The sequence below is a fragment of the Procambarus clarkii genome, chromosome 60, assembly GCF_040958095.1.
Source record: "Procambarus clarkii isolate CNS0578487 chromosome 60, FALCON_Pclarkii_2.0, whole genome shotgun sequence".
Lineage (NCBI taxonomy): Eukaryota > Metazoa > Arthropoda > Malacostraca > Decapoda > Cambaridae > Procambarus > Procambarus clarkii.
In genome coordinates, this window is record NC_091209.1 from 11,650,044 (window position 1) to 11,675,842 (window position 25,799).

Below are 25,799 nucleotides of genomic sequence, written 5' to 3' on the forward strand. Positions count from 1 at the left end.
TCAACGTCCTACCAGCAACTATCAAAAATATTGCCTGAACAACCATGGACATCTTCAAGAGAAAACTAGACTGTTTTCTTCAAGGAGTGTCGGACCAACCAGGCTGTGGTGGGTATGTGGGCCTGCGGGTCGCTCCAAGCAACAGCTTGGTGGACCAAACTCTCACAAGTCAAGCCTGACCTCGGGCCGGGCTTGGGAGTAGAACAACTCACAGAACCCCATCAGCCAGGTATCAACCAGGTAATGTGAAACTCATAGTAATCATATGCTGTATATACAAAGAAATAGAGGGGAGGAAAACAGCAAAAGGCAAAAACACTGGAAAACTATGTTTACTACCAGGGGTAAACAGTGTAGATGGGGCAAAAATGAAATGAGGACAAAATTATTGTAATATGAAGTGTAGCTAATATCACGATTATTGGAGTAGATACGGATGATTAATGTAGTGTCTCTTTGGCATCTCCCTGGGTTAATTCCAAACACCATACAGTTCTATACTTTTCAGTGTTGAATGTTAATGTGCAAAAAACTGATTTGTTAGATTGTGTATTTTTTATAAATACTGTACAACTGGATCAGCCATACTGAGGTAGTAATGAAGATCTCTGAATAATGAAGAAATGAAAGAGAACCCCATACAAGAACTGAAGTCACATAATGCACTTCACTACAAAATTAAATGGTAAGTAACTTCTGATTCAGTATTTTTTTTAAGACTATGTACAGTACCTTGTACATTAAAAATTTATAAAATTAAAACTAGATGATACTAACTTGTTTAGCCCTTTTGTTGCGACCTAATGTTTTCAACCATGTTCACTCCAAGGAATGAAATGCGGCTTACCCAAAAAAAAAAAAATTAAACTTGTATTATTTCTAAAGAAAAATAACAGAACTTTCCAGTTACAGCATTAACAAAATAAAAAACTAGAAGACTTTGAGGTAGGCAAAAATAAAACCCCTAAAATATCTAATTTCAAGCCCCAATTTTTGCATAAGAAAATCTGGTCAGAGCAACACAAAACCAGGGGTATGTATATATCCAGGACATAGTTATACATTCATAATTTGGGTCATAGCTGAAATGTCCCTGATTCAATTCCTGCAGCAAGACAGAAGCATTTGGGCAATGTTTCCTTTCACCTGATGGCTCTGTTCACTTAGTAAATAGGTACCACAGAGTTATGCAACTGTTGAGTGTGTCATCTTGGGAAACATCAATAATTGGCCTCAGTGGACCCTCAATAAGCCTAACACACTTCCTGACTCAGACTGCGGGGAACTATAATGTGACGTACAGTACTGTATAGTATATATCACCAAAAATCATTAACAATATTTTTAGGATACAGAATAAAAATGAATTTTTATTGCCTTTCTATAAGATCCAAAAATAATTTGAGTACAGTGTACCTCTATATAAGGCCATGCATGTTCCAATTGTACAGTATGCTGTACTGTACTGTCATAAATACAACACACAAACATGCATACCAAGAAATTCTATGTATTAATTCTTCCCCTCTTGTTTCACTACTATGATTTGTGTGTGTTTTTTCTTTTATCTAACATGTTTCTTTACTTTTTAGATTATATTGCCATCATGAATATAAATGCTTATTCATATTGAACATATATCATTATAGGACCTCCAGAAGAAATATTTACATAAAAAGATTGTTTTCAAGCTAGTAAAATTGACTACAATACGCTTAAATAAAATAATAATAAACAAATATATCTATACATACTGTATATTATATAACATAATTTGTCTACCATGGACATTACATTTTACAACATATAAAAAGAACATACCATAGCATTAATTTAAAAAAAAAAAAAAAAATAGTACGAGGTGTGAAGGAAAACACATATGGTGCCTTGGGTACAATTGCTTGTGGTAGCATTAAATTGTCACCAACAAGTGACAGTCATATCCAAGTGCCTGCTTTATAAGTCAAAGGACCTGGTTGAACATTACATGATTTGGAAGTATTTTCTAGGTATCATGGATGGAAGTCACATATTATAGCATAGGACCATTTTTATGGCTTTGGCTGCTAATGCTTATTGCAACAAAAGGGTTAAGCAATGTTGTTATACAGTATGTATTTGGTTTCTGTTGAGTTTCAGTGTACAGTAAACCATTTCACTTAATACAGTGTAATAATGAATGAGTCATGTTAATATCTAAGAAAATTAGCTTATTTTTCATGTTAAAATGTAGTTTCATAATGTAACATTTGAATGAAACAATCCTTGCTTAATCTAGATATTTTTATCATCACATTTAATAAGTTTTTGTATTACTGTAATAATGCTTTTTGTTCTAGGGCGATGATGACAAGCAGTTGCCCGTGTCGAAGACCAGGTTAGTGAAAAAGAGTGCTAGGGTATCACTTTGGAACAAAGTCAGTTGGGTCTATAATAGATGATCAGAAGGCTTGCGGCAGTATTGCAGAAATCATGAAAATTTTTTGAACTCAGATCATGCATATGAGCATCTTGAGTATATGAAGAATGGCACTGGTACAATTTTGTAGCCTTTTGTAACAACCTTTCTTTCTCTAAAAAAATTAAGACTGCTAATTGTACATGTACTGTTACTAAAATTCAAGATGCCTATGTTATCTATTCTGAGTTGAAATTGTTTTGGTGTCTGTTATACTGTCGTCTATCCATATTTCTTCTCATATCATCTTTCTCTTTCCAGTACGAAGCGGACATTAGCGCTACTGGTGAGGAATACTTAGTCTTCAATCAACAGTGCTGCTGCTGTATCCAGCCATTGTATTGAAGCTAATAAAGAATATTCAACTTTAGTATTTTTTTTCATTTAACCCTTCTGACTTTGTTCCTTGATGACAACCTTTTTACAGAATATTTTATATTGTGGGTTTAATTGTGTAGATTATGGTAAACTAAAATTGTTATTAGTATTAGGTCTAGTCAATTAATATAGTAATATTACATTGCATGTTATTAGTGAATAATTTTGCATGCTAGTACAGTATATGAAACTAAAATATTTAAATTCTTGTTAAGTGTTCAAAATTTAAGTCTTGTAATTTAACTACAAAATTTTTATTTCATTGCAGGTACATCACCATGGATGACATGCAGCGTTTGACAACAGCTGCTTGTGCTGATCTGGAAAGGTTAGCAGCAGCTGCAGCCACAATGGGCTACTCTTCAGACTCTCTTCCTGTGCCTGCTCATCACTTGTCAAGTGCTGTGCCTCCAAGTACCTTGGCTCCTACAGTAGTGCCACAATATCCAGATCCATACGACCTTTCTCGAGCACAGCAGTACGCAGTAGCAAGGCTTAGTGAATATCAACCTCGGACTGTATATGAGCAATCTCGAGCTCCTCACCCTGCAACAACACAGCATCAACACATCATAACCCCTTCTCATGCTCATACATCTTCAAGGAATTCACAATATGCTGTGGACCGATCTAACTTTAGCCACGTGAGCAATAGGTCACAACAGTATACAACTGTTACTGCATCCAGTAGTAATTCTGCTGTTCCAGAAGGCATTCAGTATACTGATACAAAGCCTGTTAGTGTTAATAGTGGAATTGCACTGACTCAGCCATCTTTGATACCATCAACAGGAACCACCAGTTCAGTTACTCATGCTGTAATGCATTTGTCCAGGATGGTTTGGCATTATATTCCTCAGGAAATGTACCTACCCCACCTCAGGAAAAAAAGAAAAAGAAAGAGAGAAAATCAGAGGGAGAATCCAAAGAAAAAAAAAGAAAAACTTAATACTGATGTTGAAGTGTTAGGTGAAGGTACAAGTGTAGAAGGCGAAGCAAAAAAATTAATATTACTGAAATTCCCAGAGCCTGTTCTTATAGATGGTTAGAAAATACTATGTATGCAGTGTGTGTGATGTAAGATTCCTTCGAAAATACCAATTTAGAAGACATCTCATTGCACATACAGGTGAGAAACGTGGTGCTCTATCATTAGAGACAAAAGTGGAAATTATACGTCGAATACAATCAGGAGAAAAACAAGTTGATTTGGCTATGGAATATAATGTTGGGAGGTCTACTCTTAGTTTCATTATGAAAACATGCTGAAAAATTTCTTGGTGTATGGAAAAATGGAAAGTTTCATCCAGACAGTAAAAGATTACGGGGAGCACAAAGGGAAGATGTGGAAGAGGCTTTGTATGTATGGTATAAACAAGCATTGCAAATGCATATAACAATTACTGGTCCTATACTTTGTCAGAAAGCCAAGGATTTTGCTGTAAAGTTAGGCTACAAAGAATTTAAAGCTACTCATGGATGGCTCGATAGATTTAAACACAGAAAGAATATTGTCCTTGGTCGAGGAAAACCTAACAAAGATAAGGATAATCAAGAAGATTCAGAAGATTTAAAAGGGGACTTTACTGGTCAAGTTTTGCCTAGTGCCCTAATGGAATTTGAAGCTAATGACGTTTTCCATGCGGATGGAAATAGGACTTCTTTACCGTATCCTTCCTAATAAAACTTCCATTTATAAAGGTGATAGATGTGCTGGTGGGAGTAAAAGTAAGCATAGAGTAACAGTTCTTATGTGTACTAATATGACAGGGACAGAAAAGTTCCCACTATTAGTAATTGGAAAGCATCCAAAGCCAAAATGTTTTTAAAAATGTAAAAAGTCTCCCTGTTCAATATTTAGCAAACTCTAAATCCTGGATGACTACTGAAAGCTTTACTGCATGGCTTCATGATCTAGACTCATGGTTTGTGCAGCAGAAATAGGAAAGTTTTACTTGTATTACCAAATCGTCCCTATTCACCCCAAGGCACCAAAGCTAAATGCTGTTAGAGTACTTAGTAGTCCACAGACTTTTATTGGTCCATGTAAACTTGGCATTTCTCATTCGTTAAAGAGAAACTATAGAAGAGCTGTTTTAGAGACTCTGCTTAATTATATGAAAGAAGAGTGTGCAAAAAAAAAGAAAAAAACCAAGCAATCAACAAATGCAATTAAATTTGTTGGCATGTCTTCACTTACTTGCTGCAGCTTGGCATGCTGTTACTGATATTACAATAAACAACAGTTTCCAAAGATCTGGAATAGGAAAATATGCATTGTGGGGAATGAATCTCATGCCAGAAACAAATCTAGGAACTGAAAATTTGGAACTGATTCATAAACTAAAATCTAAAGGTTTTAAAATTCCAGATGCGATTACGTTTGATGAATATGTTATGTTTGATGATGATGTACAAATTTGCCACCTAATGGATGACGATGACATTATTGCTGCTGTTACGGGTGCTGATTTAGAGTCTTCAGACAGTGAAGATGAGGATGTTGAGGTTGAGAAAGGGAAAGGTGGAAGTAAGGATAAAGGGGAATCAGTTGAGAGTGGTGATACAGAAACTGGTGAAGAGATTGAAGATGGTCCAGCTATGGCAGAGGTAGATGCTAGTCTTGGCACTCTTCGACAACATATTCAATACCAAGAAGGTGCTCAAGAAATGTTTAGAGTTTTAGCTCATCTTGAGTTTCTTATTCATAAGGGGACCAGTAGACCTCCAGTTGCAATAACTTCTGAGGCAACGACTTGAAATAATAATAATAATAATAGCTGGGGAATGGTTACAATGTAATTCAGTAATGATAGTAAAGTTCAAATGCCAAATCAAAAGATTTTACAGTAAATGCAAATTATTTGATTACAAGACAACACTATTTTCACACTACATTCAAAAGTGTAAAAATGAGTTCAGCCATCATGAATGACTTGGAATTCAAGTGATGTTTTTGTGTCATTTTGGTCTGGATATTGTAGTATTTTATATTAATATGTATGTATGGTATGTATATAGTCAATTTTTTTTTTCATTGGCTTGTTATTCATTTCTAAATTATAACATTACAGGTTGAAAATTACAGGGAATATATAATTCTAGTATTGTTGGTTCATGTATGAATTATGTTGTACAACTTGAGCTTTACTTCTTTGTTTACATTTTGTGACATTTAGTACATTTAAACATGTGCTACATTTTTGTGACAAACTGCAGTAAATGCTGTGAGAGTAAGCTTTATTCTGTTTGTCTGCTGAAGGATTTGTTAGGTTAACGTTTGTGATTAATTTTTATCATCAAGTTTAGGAATTTCATGATAAATGTTATGCAGTGCATTATTTTGTCTACTCTATCATACTTTAACATCAATCAATACTCTTCAAGCTCAGCTTTTAATCTCACTTTTCCATAACCTACAATTACAAAAGAAATAATTTAGGGTTGAATAGATCAGATAAATTTCTATAATTCTTATTGAATCTCTCAAGCTTTGTGTTATTTTTTTTCAAGTATATTTAATGCCAAACTAAAAATATGGCAACTCCAGCCTTTCTTTGACTTTTTCTTCATAGTACTGTATTAGGGCCTTGAAACCTCTCCTTACAGTGAAGCTTAGATAAATTTTAATAGCTGAAATGGATTTTAATATGAAGCTGAGATGGACTTAAATTACTTGCAGCAGCAGATTCTATTGTTCATAAGTGAATTTTAGTGAGATTGCAGTTTTTCATTGTAAGAAAATTATGTTGCCAAACACAGATGCCTGTAATAATTTGGAAAGGAATTGTATCTACTTGTCTTCTAACCCCATGAAAGTGGGAAATAGGAAATTGTTTAATGAAGGAATACACACAGTTTTACTTATATTGAATATTTAATATTATTTTTTTTATATCACAACTAGAACTACACAATTAGCAACTTATTATTGTTTATAATTTTTTGTATAAATACAGTACAGTGAAACCTCCAAAATCTTTATTATATCTTTTCAGAACTGATGGGAATGTCTTGATATTTGGCCTAGTATTTTTTGGCTAGTATAAAATATTTTGGATATTTGTTTATAACCAATGGTATATCACATCTTTATGCACATTTAAACATAAATAATACATAAATAATGATTTGCTGATAATAATTAGTAATAAGATAAAATTCCAAAGGGTTCTTCCAGATACACATATATCAAACTAAGGTTACAGAGAGGACTGGGCCATTAAAACAATCTGGTAATCTTAGTTAATGAAAAAGAAATAGAAACCATTATATAAAGTCTTTAATACAGAAGGGCTTAATTTGCTTGAAGTTAAATGATTTTAAAGGCGTATGCTAATACTTAGTAAGCTAATACTGTACTTATTAGGGAAGCCACTTTCCCCTTCCGAAGGGTATTGCCATGTCGTGTGGCTTGTGAAGCTCTTCATCTGGGTGGGGCAATTAAATGGCTTATGAAACTTCTAGCCAAACAGAGTGTAGCCTATTTTTTTATTGTTTAAAATGTTGCCGAGCGTAAAGCAATGATATAGAACGTTGAACATAGTAGGTGCTGACCTTGACTACATACTTCGGAATGAAAATTTTGAACCTTATGACCTCCCATTGAATCTCTCTCTCTCGCATTACACACAGAAATCACAATAGCATGATGCATCAAATTAACAAAGTTCTGTGTGCAATGAAGTAAGGGCGAAGTGGTAGAATAGCTTGTTGGCAGAGCTCGGGTGCATGGGGGGAATTGTGTAAAACCTTTTTTTTGTGTCTCGGAGAGACAGCAGGATCCATGGTAGGTCAAGTTGATTTCCCAGTTGCAATTCTTTTACCATGTCGTAACTCAGTCAATTAAGGGCGCCTCTGGGATCCTCTCAGACGTAGGTTCGAACCCTCGTCACTGCCCTTGTGGATTTGTTCTCTCTTTCTCCCATTGTGATGTCTGTGGTGGTATTGCACACATTGCCAAGTGTGACAGTTACAGTATGTATTATGAAAACAGCCCCTCAGAATCTGTAACAAAATCCTGAGCATCATCCCCCTTATTAATACTTTTAAACACAAATGCATTCTTTATCTCATCCTTATGTAAAATCAAACATGATCAATTTTGATGCTGTATTTGGGCCACAAATGTGGAATAAATACAGGTACAGTACAGTACTGGTACTTTAATTTCCACTTGGATGAAGCTGCAGTTATTGATAATTTGATGTTGCATAACTCATACAATCTGTTGCCACAAATGTCACTATCCAACTACAGTATGTTCTAAAACACAAGCTATCGAAGTACAGCCTGAAGAGCAGGCAGATCACCTTACTAATATTTTTACACAAATAATACTTGGGCAGAAATTACCAAAATGTAAGTTTAAACTCCAATACAGTACGGTATATGAATAATGAGAATCCTGGCAAATGTCGGTTGATGACCCAAAAAGATTGTCTTGACAATATATTAAGGCTATTTTATGTCAGGGACATGACATAATCCATGTTGACGTACTTTACATACCTGGCCTCCTCATGACAATTGACTTTGGTTAACGCAAGTTATTTTGTAAGTACAGTATATTACAGTATATACAATTTGGGTGTATGTATGTACAGTATATAATAAAAAAATATATATACTGTACAGTACAGGTATATATAAATATAAAATGTATGTCGTACCTGATAACTAGAACGCACAACTTTGCCTAGTATGCAAGGCCCAATTTGCCTAACAGGCAGAGTGATTTTCATTATTTTCAATATTTGTTTTCAAATTGGTTTAATTAGTTGAATTAATATTATATGAAGAACATAAATTACTGACTTAGTTATATTCGGATAGGTTAGGTTTGATACAATTTCAATGTTAGTTTTAACTCAAATTAAAAAAATAACACTCATATATAATGTAATACAGTACTGTAGTTCCAAAAACTTCATCATATCAAAAGAAATTTTTTATAAAAATACAGTGGAACCTCGGTGTATGAATTTAATCCGTTCCAAAAAAATGCAACGTAATTTGAATATTCGTACACCGAATCAAATTTTCTTGTAAGAAATAATGTAAATTGAATTAATCATTACCCAAAAAATTAACTTAAAAATACATTTTATCCAGGATACTACTCATATTTTTTTCATACACAAAGCAATAAAGAATGAATGTAAACTATAAATAAAATAAATGATCATTTAACTGCTCATTACCTTTATTGAGGATTCTTTGTTGGCATATGGAAGATGGTGAGTGGACCAGGAAGGGAGGTGTTAGTGTGTGGAAGGGAAGTCCCCTTCCATTATAACATCAGGCAGTGAGGTACTCTCAAACTGAGGTACTCTCTCTCCTACATTTTGTAAGCATATTACTAAGACCTGGTTGTTTGTCTCACTAAGAATCTGTCTAAAAACACCTGCTTTTGCCTATATTTTAACAACTGGCTGCAGTGAGACATTACATTGTCATTAAAAAGATTAATACAATGGCTTGCTACAGCATTATCTGGGGGTGAATCTTTTCAGCAAAACTTTGCAGTTTTTCCCATACTACACACATTTTCCTAGCCAGATCAACCATGCCCATACCATCTTCATATTTATGAATTATCTCATTTTTTTCTTCTATTATCCTCACAACTGTTTTCTTAGGTGGAACTTTACCACTGACTTTTTTGGGACCCCATGGCATGATATATAATGAGAACTTTTACGTTAAGCAACAAAAAAGATGAAATTATTCACAGAATTCAAGTGCATTTATCATTAGACAGGATACAAGCGTAAACTGATCTTAACGACTCAGACAAGTATGAACAAGCAGTTAGTACTCTGGAGCGAACAGTGTACACCAGGGCATATGTACCGATGAAATTTTAGTCCTACACCAGAAATTTTTTATTAAAATGCAATTGTACACTAAGGTTCCACTATACGATTTCCGGAAAACTCTGCTTGCTTGGCAACTTGGCCTATTAGTTACAATAATATAACCTAACCTAACATTTCCTAGCCTGACAACTATATCAGTAATTCGTATTCCTGATATAATGTAATAATATTAATTGGAATAAACCAATTTGGAAAGAAATATTTGAAAATAACAAAAATCACATATACATACACATATATAAACAGTATACACATATATGCGGTATATATACACATACGTACAGTACATACATACATATATAATATAGTATTGTACTCTTGTTTTAAACTACATTTTTGTTGAACATGTTTATAATGTACAGTAATGGAATATTGTTTTGTTTACTCAAGCTCAGTATTTTAATAAAATATTTAGTTATTATCAGAGGTATTCTCCCTCTCTAATTTCTTACTTTAAAATTTCATGTTGAATTTTGTCCATTAGACTGTACCACACAGAGCCATTACGATACAGTGAAATCTCGGGATACGAAAGTCCCTCTTTACGAATTTTTCGGGTTACGAGCTCAATTTCTTTGTAAAATTTTAATCGGATTACAAGCTTTGCCTCGTCTTACATAGTCTGTTGATACATGTATGGGGTCGACTGAGCACGTGATGTGCTTCAGTTTACCAGTCACCCGCCTAGTGACGCCCACGCTTGAATTTTTTGTGAAGAATTTCATTGTTTTTTTTGCTTTTTTGGTTTCTGAACATAAAAGTTCTTATTATATATCATGCCATGGGTACCAAGAAAGTCAGTAGTAAAGTTCAACGTAAGAAAATAGTTGTGAGGATGACAATAGAGGAAAAACAAGAGACCATTCATAGTGAGACAATGTGATGTCTCACTACAGACAAGTATTAAAATGTAGGGAAAAACTAAGTGTCTATAGACAGATTCTTAGTAAGACAAGCAAGCAGTGAGCCACAACCAGATCCTAGTAGTATGCCTACAAAATGTAAGAGAGAAAGTATCCTGGAAATGCCATCACTGCTGTTATGAAAGGGGACTCCCCCTTCTAAACACTAACACCTCTCCTCCTCCCCTCCTCCTCACTATCTTCTATATGCCAGCAAGAGTCATCAATAAAGGTAAGCTATAACTTGTACATACTATAGTACAAAATATTTGTGTGTATTAATGTATTAAATGTATTTTGAAGTTAATATTTTTGGGAGTGTGGAACGGATTAATTCAATTTACATTATTTCCTAGGGGAAACTTTGTTTCGTGTTGCGAATTTTCGGTTTACGAGATATCTCTAGGAACGGATTAAATTCGAAAACCAAGGTATCACTGTACTGTACAATGATTTCTTTAACATTTATGAACCTATGTGCTGTCATCACCGCATGATATATAACTGTCATATACCTAGCACACAAATATGTTTGCTGTCCTTTTGTCACTAACCGAATGCCCATATGGGATGCACTATGAACTCTGCTATCTTCCACAACCCACATTAGAATGCAGTATTTGTTGAAAATTTATCATATACTGTTTGTGCACAGGCTGCTTCCCTAATTACTGGAAGGCTGTGATCATCCTCTACAGTACTAAGAATCTTAGAAAAAAAGGGTACATTACTTCAACTGGCGATTTTTAGAGGAACTGCCCTTGCTTATTGTGACTGCAGACTCTTAGAACCATGGGATCATGCAATCCCCGACCGTCCAAGTGGTTGGCACCATTCCTTTTCCCTGTCCCATCCCAAATCCTTATCCTGACCCCTTCTAAGTGCTATATTTGTAATGGCTTGGTGCTTTCCCCTGATATTTCCCTCCTCCTCCTCCTCTCCCCCCCCTCCCTCTCTCTCTCTCTCTCTCTCTCTCTCTCTCTCTCTCTCTCTCTCTCTCTCTCTCTCTCTCTCTCTCTCTCTCACACTCTCACACTCTCTCACACTCACACTCGCACACACTCACTCTCACTCTTTCTCTCCCTCTCTGGGTGGATGAGGGGCCCTGCTGCTTTGAGCCCTGGATGGGTGAGGGCCTTACCGCCCGGAGCCCTGTGTGTAATTGTTGTGGTGTTGTCATAAGAACTTTGTATATTACAGCAAAACGATGATAGATTTTTTGTTTACATTTTTTTGGACATCACTGCTTAATGTTTTACTGTACAGCAGGAATTTTTATTTTTTTAGGTCCAGCCAATGCCAGCATTATCAGGATGTTCACAGGGTTCCCTATGGCACAGTGTCAATTGATTGGTGGCAATCTTGACACGGCCATGTTGAGCATGTGTCCCATAGTAACCATGTTGGAAAATTGAATGTGTTGAACAACCTCGACCAGACAGACATTAATTATTTTATCGATACAATATAGGTAGGTTCCTGTAGTATAATGCTCTCTCTGTCCACCCTTGCCACCATAGAACAGTGGTCTATGTTCTCTCATAATTGAATTCCATACCTGGGTGGGACAGAAATGGTGTGTTATGGGTTCCATCCTGGGGAGAAGTCAACAGTTCATCCTACGGAGTGGGGGGACCTCAATACAAGCCTAAGCACAGATTTCCTGTCCAAGACAGTGGGAATTATTTAAGATTATTATACTGGCCTAGGTAAGTGCTGTCATCACCATTTGTTAATGGGGATCAGGAGCTGAAGTTTGTCTAACTCCTTTGTGTCTTCCATGACTGCTGGAAGATGTCATTGAGCGATGGGAACTCTATGGGCGTATCCATCTAATTACCCAAAGCTACTCAAAGCTTCCTAACAAGCTACCCAAAGCTTCCAAACATTACGTTAGTAATGAATAAATATGATATAAGTATTCATTATAATGTTGGTGCTGAGTGTAGAACATGAAAAAAACATATTTTTACTCGGAAAAAGTATCATTTTATAACGAAATTAGACGAAAATAAGCGGCTGGTGACGCCAAAGCAAGTCGATGGTCCAAGCGACAAGTTGTGGAGCGACTTATCCATGACACATTGTTGCTTGGAGTGTTTGCTGGCATATCAGCCTTCTGTACCTACCTAACCAAACCAACCTACCCAAACATAACTTACAAAACCTAACCTAACTAAACCTAACCTATCCAAACCTAACTTAATATAACCTGTAAGCAACAATATATCTTGGATAAGTCGCTCCACAACATTTTTGTCTAGATCGTCGACTTCCTATGGCCTCTCATGCCACTTAGTTTCATCTAATTTCGTTATAAACTTACATTATTTCAGAGTAAAAATATGTTTTTTCATGTACTATCTTCAGCACAAAGTTATAGTGAGTAAATATATCATATTTCTTCATTACTTACGTAATACTAGGAAGCTTTGAGTAGATTTGGGTAGCTTTGGGTAATTAGACGGACCGCTATATTGAAAAACTAATGCAAAACATGATCATTATTTGATAATGACCACATTGCACTAGGCAATCAAGATATGATGATGATCACTTTTGAGAATAGGCATACCAGTTCATAGGCTATTCTAGTGTTATTGGACACAGTTTAAATCTTGGGATTGATAAGAAACATTGATTGCTTATAATAATTCAGATGAAACATTTTATAGTCAGAAAGAACTAACGAAAATGCAAGTACAGTACTACAGTATATGTTTTAAAAATTGTCTGTGGATTACCTGTGGACGATTGCAATATTGTAGTTCTAATACTATCACACCGTAGCCTGGGGCCGGTCTTTTCTAGTGATTTCCTGGTCTATAAGGCTATGTTTGCAAGCTGAATAACCTAATCAGTTCCAGTGCCTGTTCTGAAGCTTAAATACTAATAAAATACCCACAATATTTAACTCAGTAAGAATACATAAAGTGTACATGAAAATTTAGCAATGAAATTCATATAAAATGAAAAGTAACTGTATATAAAAATAAGTCATAACCCAAATCCCATCATTAAGATAATACTAATAATAATAATAATACAGTAATTACTTTGTGTGTTACTTAAATATATGAAAAGTACAATATTGTACATTGTGGATTGTATTCCAATTGCTGTGCTAGGTTAGACAATAGTTCAATATGAAACTAAATGATGTTACATTCATGATGGGAGACAATCATTTTCAGTAAAATTACATCTTAAACCTTGTTGTACATAAAACACCAAAGAGAACTCCAATGAATGGTAGATACTATTTAAACATGATTTTTTTTTATTCCAGAAAAAACACAAATATGCGGATGACAACTGTACCAGTAAATATACTTTTGGGCACAATGTATTTTTTTCAGATCTGGAATACATTTCACCCTGTATATGTTTTCAGTTAATCAAAACTTATTTTGTGCCAAGTTGAGGCTTCTTATACTGTTCCGTACTTTATTAATATGGGATCATTGAATAACTTTCTGATTTTGGTGCTTGTTATTTTTGTGAAAATTTCTTATTTTCCTGTGCCTTAATGGCACGTATATATTTTATTTTATTTAAATTTAAGGTCTGCGTACATTTTTCAATTTACTACAGTACTACCCTCTGTTCAAATCAATCATGCACAGATCTGGGTTTGGATCTGGGATCTTCTATGAGGAATCAATTTTAAGTCACTGAGTTTCATCTGACTTGAAACCAATGATGTTCATCTTGCTTAACTGACGGGACATTAAATTGAATCACTTAGTTTGAAGAATTATAGATCATGAGTTGAAAGATTGTTATGTATGATGACAGTATTTGTTATATACTTTGTATATGCCTAGGTTGATTTCATTCTTGACTTTATCACTTGAGGAAAATTTTATAAAAATTTAACTGACTCCTCCTACCAAGCCTATCTGTATCTAGGTTGCTTTTAAGTGTTCTTATTTAATTATCATGTAAGACAAGTGGTCTTATCTATGAGGAGGTAATTATTGCCAGTATCTTTGTCTCCAATTGGTTTTCATACTTACCTAATTGATTAAAAGTCATCAGAAGAGATTTACAAAATATTTCTCATTAGATACTATACCATTACTCAGATTAAGTTGAACATTTGTCGTTTTCAGTGTGCCATTGACAATGATACCGAATATGTTCATGCCTTAAGTTTGGCAGTGTTTATCTCAAATGTTAAGATTTTCTTTATCAGTATGAGATTCTTAGAGCAATTGCACTTACTTTATATATATATATATCCTACAGCTGCTTGCAAGCAAGCATGATTACCTCATACATAGCTAGGGCATATTATTTCTTGTGTGAAATGCCAACACAAAAGAATTCTGGACTAGATACACAAAGCTTACCTATCGGTGATTATGGGTGAGTGAGCTCTAGCTCTTTATGGCCTACCTCCTAGCCATTCTGGATAGGGTATACAAAGCGTTCCATCTGGACTAGGCATACACTGATTTTTAGACTAGATATACAAAGAGTTTTGGAGTAGGTATAGCCTGACTTCCTATAAATAAATTTTATTTATAGGAAATATTTGTAAGAGAATGAAAGTGAAATTAAGGAATTGGGCATTATTTACTTGCATTTCATCACATCTTTGGCATTTTGATTTAGTTCACCGTATTTAATTATTTTATTTAAAACATTCTAATCAATAGAACTATTATTATGATAATTTATAATTTTCTTTTAACAGTGCCATTGTATGCATAATCTTCACATCTTTCACAGTTTCTACCTCCTGTTAATACTTTCAAGTCATGAAGTACAGTATAAGATTTGTTTTATAATAACAGAGGCTCCATACAGAACTCATTTTCCTCTCATAATTCAGCCTGTCCTCTCGATTGTTCACACTCACTTAAATGGTGTAGTAAATTACTCGAACTTAAAATGATCGAGGATTCATGAATAGGAAATGGACATCACGTAAATTTTGCGAGCCGCTACAATTTTTTAGTAACATCGTACTTGGATGTTAGGTATTTTTATGTCAAAATATGATGTGTGTTTATGTGAGAGGACATGTTACAAAATTTCCTTTCTGCACAGAACTGTATTTAAACTTCGATGAATTTTTTCAGCCAAGGTTTTGAAAATTTGGGTTCGTGTATGACTTACAGTACAGTATATAGAATGTAAGACTATTGTTTTCTCAGCTTAAACAATACATAGCCTAAAATGCAGCATCTTTTGTGTGTTTGATTTTTTCTCCAACACACAGCTTACTTTTGTACTATTGCTGTATTTTGAAAATGAATTTAAATACATAATGTTATAATTTTCTTCAGATGTGTTTTTTTTACTGCCTTGTTAGCAAAGAGTGGGGAAAGTATTGCAGGAAGGTTGCCTGTGACTTCAGACGCTCCATGCTGGTAAACTTAAAAAACAATTGCTAATGATCATATGAGCAATAAACTGTCCAAATCCTTGTAGAAGGGTAGGAGACTTCTTACACAACTGGGGGGACTATTCGGACACGAATAATACAACAGATTACTTAAGTCTACGTGACTTACATTAAATCATAAAGAAGTATTTACAGTATGCAAGTCAACACTATAAAAAATGCATCTATTGCAAAAGAATTTTGTTACGGTAATTCATGTAAATTAAGAATTAATTAAATTATTATTTGTCTTCAAACTACAGTATACAACTATTGAATTAAAAATACATAATTATTTAAAAAATTAAGAAATGCTGTACTCATCTACATTATAATCCTGTCATTGTTGTTCAAGATACTGTATGACATATACCAAGGTCCTTGGAATACTTCAACCACAGGTAACCACATGATGGATTATATCCTACTGTACCTAAAAATAAAAAACATAATATTTTGTATAAATCATTAGAACAGTATTTTTCTGGCTGGAAAGTGGAGTACAGCAATTACAAATTGCTGGATGGATTGAGTACAGAATCTGTCTACATCATCCCATGCATATACTGTATATGTGTTTGCTTTCACCCATACAAACTGTTAGCCATCTGAAATTTACACAAAATTCTACCAACAATTTCATTTTTTCTGTGGGGAGCCCCTTTGGCTCCCTGGAGCTATTGGGCTAATATGCGATATATTAGTCCAGGGCATTAGTCAATGGAGTTCAGCCTACCAGGGACCACGAGCCAGAACCTGGCCCCCCTCAGAGAGGCATGGAGCAATGGCCTCTGTAAAACCCCCCTGTGGTTGGGGGTATTCCTTATCTGCCATTGACCAGGGTTAGGCACCCAGAAAGGTAGGCATAACAAAACACACCCCACTTGGTAAGAAAATTGTAACCGAAGACTGAACAGGGAGACAGAACTCCCCTAATTCTCAAGGAAACAAGCAAACAAACGTCATACATTGCCACCGTGCCGCTTGTCTGTGCATCCCTCCCTGAGAGGGCGTGGGGAAGCCCTGGACCCACCTCGCCGGCTACTCAACCTCAGTTCTTTGGCTAATGCGATCTGGTGTATTCGTCAAATCTGGCCTCGATTTCTTGGCAGTGTTTTGCCGTGGTGGTGTTTCCTGCTGTGTTGTGGTGGTGGTGGCCAGGTGTAACATTGGTGTACTGGGGCTGCATGAGCTTAGGGCTACCTTCCTTAACCACCCTGTAAGTACTACCCCTGGGTGTTAGGGTTATTTTCCATAGTGCTTTTGGGATTCCACTTCCGTAGTTCTTGCTGCTCGGCATTTACCCTGCCCTTAGGGCCAGCGGGGATTTTGTGGCCTTTGTTTGGCCTTGGGTAGGAAGTGGTGTTATTGGTTAGGACACAAGGTGTTGCACAGCTTGACTACCTACACAGTGGCTGTGTCCCTGTTTCCTCTGGAGTCCTACCACGGGATAATTGTCCTAGTTACCCCTTGGTGGCCGGCCCAGCCTTGGTTTCAGGTGCTGCTTGCTCGGTGTCCATAACCGGGGCATTTTCCATGGCTCCGCCTCTTTCAGAAGATCGGACAGGTCCGGTACATGGCTGGTTCGGTCTACTCCTCCGCTCTTCACGTCTTTTTTTTTACGTGGATTTATCATCTGTATGGTGATCATGTGGCTTTGTTGATGGTGTCCCACCTGTGAGCTTCATCTTGGTGACAGTATGAAGTTTCCTGGCATTCTTTTCACCATTTTCAGTCTCTTCGTAGGTTGTCATCTATTTCTGATTGGGTTGTCTTGCTCTTTCTTTCTTTCTTTCTTGGCTTTTTTAGGACTCATTTGATGCCGAATACTGGTTCCTCGTATCGTGCGATACTGGTGGAGCTTCTCCAGCTTGCGTTCGGGGTGGATGTCACTTCCAGTCTATTCTGTAAGCTTTCTTGTGCTTTGTTTCATCTCCGGCCTGCTCATGCATGTGCCACCTAATCCGTCCTAGTCCTTGTAACAATTGCTCTCTTTTCTCTCTTGTGAGAAAAGAGAGCAACCACAAACTTCCTAGGTTTGTGGTGGCCTCATCTGTTCTGTTGGCATTGGCCTCTAGAAGTCAGGTTGGCGAGCTTCACACTCTCCTCCAGCACAGGGGGTTTCTGCTCTTTCGGTCCTGGTGGTCAGTTTGTTCAGTTGCAACCATCTTCTTTTTTTCTGGCGAAGAACAAGATGGAGGCTTTCTGGAGGGGCTCTTGGGTCATTGATGCTTGGTTGATCAGGCCTGGGATGCATCATGTCTTGTGTCCAGTTGTGGCTATTTGCCGTTTTCTGCGCGCCTCGGCATCAGTGGCTGGGGACACGCTTTGGGTTGATCCGGTTTCCCTCGTTTCCTGTTCCAGGTTGTCTGCAGGGTTATTATGTCTAGCCAGCTTGTGGTCTATCCTCGTGCCCTTGACGTTCGTAAGTTTGCTGCTTTGGCTGCCGTCTTCAGCAACATTGTAACACCATAAATGTGTTTTATTTAATATTTCATACAACTTGAGTTTAGTCACACAGAATATATTTGAGCCACCAGACTGTCTGCCTTTAGCAATTAAGAAGTCACACCTTAAAAGATTTAATGGTCAGAGGTTGAGTAGGAGTCATGTCGTGTGAAGTGACATTGCTTTCTGCTAAGCTGATAATTGCAACCAGTGGCTGTGTCTTTTCATCAAACAAGCTGCTGTCTAGGTTGTAGGTAGATAGCCAGAGGCTATCTCCTTGGTAGGCAGAGCTTAGCTCCCGGTTTCCCCATAAATACCTGTGGAACTGTACATTTGTGAGACATTGAGGAGGACAGCGAGATAGATCCCTTGTCGAGTGGCCCACAGCCAGACCAAGGCCTGTCCCAGGCCAGGTAGTGACTGTCAGCTGTTCAACCTCTTCCCCTCCTCCTCCCTATCAAATTAAGCCTCAGAGACTTTGGTGAGTAAACTTGCAAGGTAACATATATTGTGTTTTCCAACTTAGCACTTTTGCACGCTGGGCGAGCAAGCACCAGATCACCAAGGTGTGCAGGGCTTTCAATTTTGTTTTTCACTCTTTTTCAATTTTGTCACATCAATTCTCGTCCTAGTTTTTTCATTTTGGTATCAATGTGTTTGCAATAGAATTCCCTACAGGAATATATGCATATAAAGTCCAGAAGCGTGGCATACCACCCACACCAAATGGAGAAAGTGACATCGCATTACCTGTGAGCACACAATAGCAATAAAATGCGTATACTCTTTTCAACTTTGTCACCTTAATTCTCGTCCTAAGTCTTTAATTTTGATATCAATGTGATCGCAATCAAATTCTCTACAATAGTATATGTGCATATAATGTCCAAAATCTCAGCGTGCCCCACTCACAGCCAAGCCAAAAGCAGGCCAAATTTATAAATTTTTTATGCCGTACTGCGTCATGCCCGTACATTCGTCTAATACATTTTTGACACCATACTGCATCATCAACGAGCCAAAGTGTTAGGTGTTGTGTGATTTTGAGGGGCAGTCAGCCGTAGTGTTCTCAATTTATTGTGTGATGACACAAATTGTGTATTAATGTTGACATATTGAACATCAAGTTAAATGAGTGAATTATGATACTCATAATAGTAAATACAGTATATATTTGATTAACTTATTTTTATAAATAGCCTTTAATTGTGATCTCTAGATCTTTGATTTTCTATGATATATTGCAAGCTAGAATGGAGAGCACTCTGAAGTTTACTGTCTTAACATTTTGACTTAAAGATTCTTGGTCATATGAGTAAATGCTTAGTTGATACATATTAACATCAGATAATATCGTTGTGCAGACAAGTTCCATTCCTTGTCTTATATATATACTTAACTTGAATGGATGGTGGCAGCAACCTTCTATTTTCTACTACTGTACTATTTTCTATTTTCCTCCTTTTTCTCTCATTCTTAAACTTTCCCTTTCCCCAAACCACCCTTCCTCACTCCTCCATCCCACCTCTCTAACTCCCTCACCCCATGCCCACCACCAATTCTTTATTTCTTTCCTTGTCATTTCTGATATGTTACAACAGTCCAACATGTGTTGGACTGACATTCGGGCGTGGGGATTTTGGAGGTCGAACATGATCCTGGCCGCCCGTTATTTGGTAAACATTCCTGGTTCTGGGCGTTCGTGTGTGGCTTTGGGTCGCAGGTTGCAGCCAGTTGTCTCGACTTTGAGTTGAGGAGCACTTGGCGGCCTCCTCCCGGCTAAGGCCCTCTTTTACTTATCTTGGGTTTTGTAGCCCCAAGGAGCCAAAGGGGCACTCCACAGAAAACCAGCATTGAATGTAATGAAATGTCATTTTTCGGGCAAGCCCCGGAGGCTCCCTGGATCCCTCCCTCCCTCCCTCCCTCCAGTCGGCAATTTTTTTTGTTTTTGATGCTTAGCCCCCGAACTGGGGTCGAGTAGCCGGCACAGTTGGTCCGGGGCTTCCACCTCCCCCTCCTGAGAATGGGAGGGCTGAGCGGACAAGCGGCATGGCAGCGGTGTATGATGTTTGCTTGTTTCCTTGTTTCCTTGAGAATTGGGGAAGTTCTGCTTCCCTGTTCAGTCTTCAGTTGCAATTTTCTTACCAAATGAGGGTATATTTTGTTATGCCTGCCTTTCTGGGTACCGAACCCTGGTCGATGGCAGATGAAATTGAAATTGAAATAAGTTTATTGAGGTAAAATACACACAAAGGGATGAGGTAGCTCAAGCTATTCTCACCCCGTTCAGTACATCGTGTTAATACATACATAGACACACATCACAAGCAATAAACGTATTACCGAACATTCTGAGAGATAAACATATACATTTCCTCCTTTACACAAGTAGTATGGTATCAGACATACACACAAATACTTTTATGACCTAGGTATACTGTATAGACAATTTGCAAGAGACATGCAGATAATTCAACAAAAGATTACAGTCTTGGTGCAAAATTCTTGTATCTCTCAAGAATATCATCAACCTTTCCGTTGTGACACATCCAGGCTATTTGTTCAGGAATAGTCCTTATCTCAGTGTTTCTATATACATTAATCAATGGACAATCAAGAACATAATGGACAAGGGTGTGAGACCTTAACATACCACATAATTTACACTTCGTGTCATTATCATGAACATCTATCCCATATTCCCAGTAATATTTGTACCCAAGCCTGAGTCGCATGTACACAGAGTCACTCCAAGCATTTCTCCTTTTACCATAAGTGAAATGGGTGTTTTGACTCACATACATGTAGTGTTGCATGATTTGACTTCTCTCATACATTATACCTCTCCTCTCCACTTCTGCCTGTGCCTGAATATTTCTGATTTTGTTTCTTATTTGTCTCATTGTGAATTCACATTCAATGTCAACTTGTGGTTTTGATGTGGCACATTTGGCCAAGTCATCCGCCACCTCGTTGAACACTATTCCAACATGAGATGGAATCCACATGAATTTCACACTATGACCTTTTCCAAACACGCCAGAATGGCCTGCAGTTCAGCTTGTGTGGATGATATATAATTACTAAGTCGGAGTTCAATTATCCTGTCCATAGGATAATTGAACAAACTCAATATATTCCCTTATTAGGACACCACACCCTGCCCTGCCATCCTCCGCCACCGACCCGTCACAATATACATGTAAACTGTTGCCTCTTGGTAACCGAGATATCATGCTTCCATACAAACACCGTAATTGTCCTAATTCATGATGAATCTTTTTTCACCTTGAGGGGTACAATTTCGACATCTATTTTCTGTACTTTCCAGGGAGCAGACCTATTACACTGTCGAGAAGGTTTGCAGCAGTCAAGTACATCGTATTCCCTGAGGTCATGAGCTAATCCCCTCATGTAGCATGTCTCTCAGTTTCCTGGAAGTGTGTACGTCACTCAAGCAGGTCTGAATGCTCTGAAACAGCGTTCTCTGCATGAAACGAATAGATACTCTAGTGTTAATGTCACGGACTCTATCATACACACTGTAAATTTAATTCCATTCTCATTATTTCAATCATTGCATTTCTTTGACATCCAAGAATAATCCTCATAGCCTCGTTCTGTATCAGCTCTATTTTTTTAATTCTGCCTTGGCCTGTGTAAGACAAAACGGGTGCTGCGTAGTCTATCAGGGACCGAACAGTGCTTATGTATAACATCCACAAGATAGGTACCTCAACAGCTTTACCAGAAAAAGCCAGTGCTTTTAGAGGATGCAGACGGGCTTTACATAAGGTGCTGATATGATTTATTTAAGCATTTTTACTCTCACATGTGTATCCAACATACATGCCCAGATACTTGTACTGCTGAACACGGCTCAGTTCCACACCATTTAGAGTAAGTGTTATATTTCTTCGTTTCCTATACTCATATTTGGTTTTGTCTGCATTTATAACTAAGCCTAACTTGTGACAGGTTGTACCAAGTATTAAGAGCAGTTTGAATTTTGTTCCCAGAAGTGTCTTGTATAAGAATGTCATCAGTATATATGATCGTCGTGACCCCTGGAGGATACATCTCTGATGCTAATCTGTTCATTAATATATTGAATAAGGTGGGACTTAAAACTCCCCCTTGGGGGGGTACCTAACTGAAACATCCGTTCCTCAGACATGTATCCCTGGTAATACACCTGACCTTTTCTCCCTTGTAGATAATCCCCTATCCAATGTAGCACTCTCCCTGTTATTCCCAGATTGGCTAATTCGTATAAGATTACTTCCCCATTGGCTTTATCAAATGCTCCTTGCAGATCAACAAAAACTCTACAATTGTCATCCACATTAGACAAACACTTTAAGAGACAGTCCGCAGTACTTTTGCCCTTGATAAAACGAAAGAGATTACTGGACATGTTATCACCTACAAAGTAGAGTAGCCTATTTAACAAAATCCTTTCCATCATTTTACAAAAGCAGGATGTTAAGGAGACAGGCCTGTAGCCTCCGTTTGACTTAGGGATAGGAATGATGACAGCCTCCTTCCATTTTCTTGGTAACTTTCCCTCCCTATAACTCATGTTAAACAAATCAAGTAAGAGACTAGGTTTCATACCGGCTAAATAATTAAGAATGTCATACGTTACTCCATCTTTCCCCGGAGCAGTAGAGCTGTCACTTTTTATAGCATCCAGTAGCTCATCGTGAGTTATCTCAGTGCATGTTACAGATTTTGTATTTAAAGCACATAAAGTTACTCCATTTCTAATATTTTCCCATGACTCAATGGTGACTCTCGTGTCTGCAGGTAAGGACTCCATACCAGCAGCACTAGCCCATTTATCTACTAACTCATTAGCAACCTTCCCTGGATCTGAGTGAGCAATGAATTTGGTCTTACAACCCCTGATTTTGTTTACTGCTCTCCATATGTCTTTAAGGTTCTTAGTATTACCAATGGACTGAGCAAAGTCTTGCCAGTATCTGTACTGCGCCTCCTCCTCACCTGACTGCATTCCCTAGCTACTTCCAACATTGTATTTTTCTCTTCATCCCTCATTTCATTTTTTAACCATTCTTTATGTGCACTCCATAGCATTCTCTCCCACCCCTTAACTTGCTGATCATTGGAATATTTAAATTTCTTAGGTCCATGCATCTTGCTACCCCTGCCCCCGTTATTTTTCCTCTGTACTAATTTCTCTATGTTCTCGACCATGTCCTCGTAAAAACTATTAATGCAGAGCGGCGTGTATTGTTGATACCAATCTCCCATATTTTGAATAAAATAATGTTTCATATCTTTATTAATATTTAACCTTTTCCTTTGAAAGTGGACTTATTTTTTCCCCAGTGGTAATTCAATGTTCAAGGCAAAGTGGTCACTTGGTAGTTCCCGAACAACCTGAGCCTCCCTCATAATCCCCTGAGAGTTTTAACATGCAGGCATAGTCAAGCCGTCCTCCCCTGATGTGAGTTGGTTCATTGTTTCCCAAGAGACAGGTATCTGGATGATTTTGTAGAAACTGTAACCACTTAACCCCATTAGCATTAATACTACCCACTGTCCCAAGGCTTGTGTGCCGAGCATTAAGGTCCTCAATGACCAGTGAAGGATTAGTATAAATGCAGTCAGGTAGATAGTGAGCGTCGAAGCAGTTCCTGGATACATACAAATTAACTACAATAAATTCCCCTTCCCGTAAATGGCTGATGAGGAATACCCCCAATCACAGGGAGATTTTCCATAGACCATTGCTCCCTGTGCCTCTCTAAGGGGGCCAGGTTCTGGCAAGTGGTCCGCAGTAGGCTGAATTCCATTGACTAATGCTCTAGACTAATATATTGCATATTAGCCCGATAGCTCCAGGGAGCCTCCTGAGCTCACCCAGAAAATGGCATTTCACTACATTCAAAGCTTTTTTTTTTTGTTTTGTTAAATACTGATCATTAATTACTGTAATTTATCAGGGAGTAACTGCTCAGAAATTCCATGAATTATACTCCCTTGAGACCCATCTGTCATCTCCTGGAAGGCTAGATCAGAGTGTGGCTTACTCTATGAGGTGCGGGAAGCTTTAGGATCAGATATTGAGCCAAACTGGGGAAAAACCTACCAGAAAGCATAGACACAACAAAGTAAGTGATTGTTTGATGGAAATTAGATATTTGTTGATAAACTAGACAAACATGTAAGAACAAGGGGTGTTGGAAGGATATAAAATATAGAATTAGACCCTACTAAACTAAATGTACCCTACTAATGAAATGACCAATTTACTAATGTAAATGACCCTACTACTAAATGTACACAACCTAAATAAAAGGAAAATAATGTATGGATCAAGGAAAAGCTCCACAGGTGGTTCTTTTAAAACTGAAGATAAAATCTGTCCAGGAAATCAGCAGCAGTCCTTTCTACATGACAGTTGTGGATCGATTTCAAACTACTGTTCATGCTGATTGTTAAATGATTTCTGTTGTATGGCAAATTTCATGAAACCTGAAATGGTTTGAAGTAATTTTACATGTATTACTTGATTCATATCTCTAATTTTTCACATAAATTGTGGTAACACAAAAACTATATTTGGTAAATAAATGAACATGGGTAAAATTGTTTTGTAATATGTTTAACCATGAACTTTCAATCCTTTGATACTTCTTAGATAATTTTTTTAGTTTGGTAAGTTATAGCTCTAATATAAAGCCCTGTCATTAAAATACATACTTTATACTAATAATGTACTGTACAGTATAGCCATAATGTCAATAAACCAGGTATTTAGTAATTTATGTGCTCTTCAATTACAGTACTGTACTAAGTTCTATCCATCACGTAATTATTATAATTTTTTTTCTTTTTTCCCCTTTTCAATTACATTTATGCTTTTGATCTCAATTAGTTTTAAGTGTTTTTTCCCACACCTTGCCCGAAATGCTATGCATATTAGTGGCTTTAGGCATAGTATATACTAGCTCTATCTAGAAATTCAACAGTATGTTTGTAACTCATCTTGTATATATGTACTTTTACATGAATAAACATTATTATTATTATTATTATTATTATTATTATTATTATTATTATTATTATTATTATTATTATTATTATTATTATTATTATTATTATAAATACGTATTTAATTATTATAATTTAATAAATGCACATACAGTAGTTACATTGGGGTCTCATAGCACAGTTGGCTTCGTTCTCAACTCACAATCAGAGATCCAAGGTCTAGTTCCTTGGTGGGACAGAAATGGGGGGGGGGCCACGTTTCTTTTTGCCTAATACCTCTGTTCACCTAACAGTAAATAGGTACCTAGGAGTTA

At 36.9% G+C, this 25,799-nt stretch overlaps 1 protein-coding gene across 1 annotated transcript; it reads left to right on the forward strand.

The window, feature by feature from the left end:
• The first annotated feature begins 1,707 nt into the window (after window positions 1-1,707).
• Window positions 1,708-15,915, forward strand: LOC123766872 (tigger transposable element-derived protein 4). The gene is given in 11 exon segments (XM_045756310.2): window positions 1,708-2,377; window positions 3,105-3,661; window positions 3,664-3,767; window positions 3,769-3,882; window positions 3,884-4,093; window positions 4,095-4,484; window positions 4,486-4,659; window positions 4,661-4,774; window positions 4,776-4,808; window positions 4,810-4,998; window positions 5,000-15,915. Coding segments are annotated over 10 exon segments (2,472 nt in total). The 5' UTR covers window positions 1,708-2,377; window positions 3,105-3,114; the 3' UTR covers window positions 5,597-15,915.
• The last annotated feature ends 9,884 nt before the right edge of the window (window positions 15,916-25,799 follow it).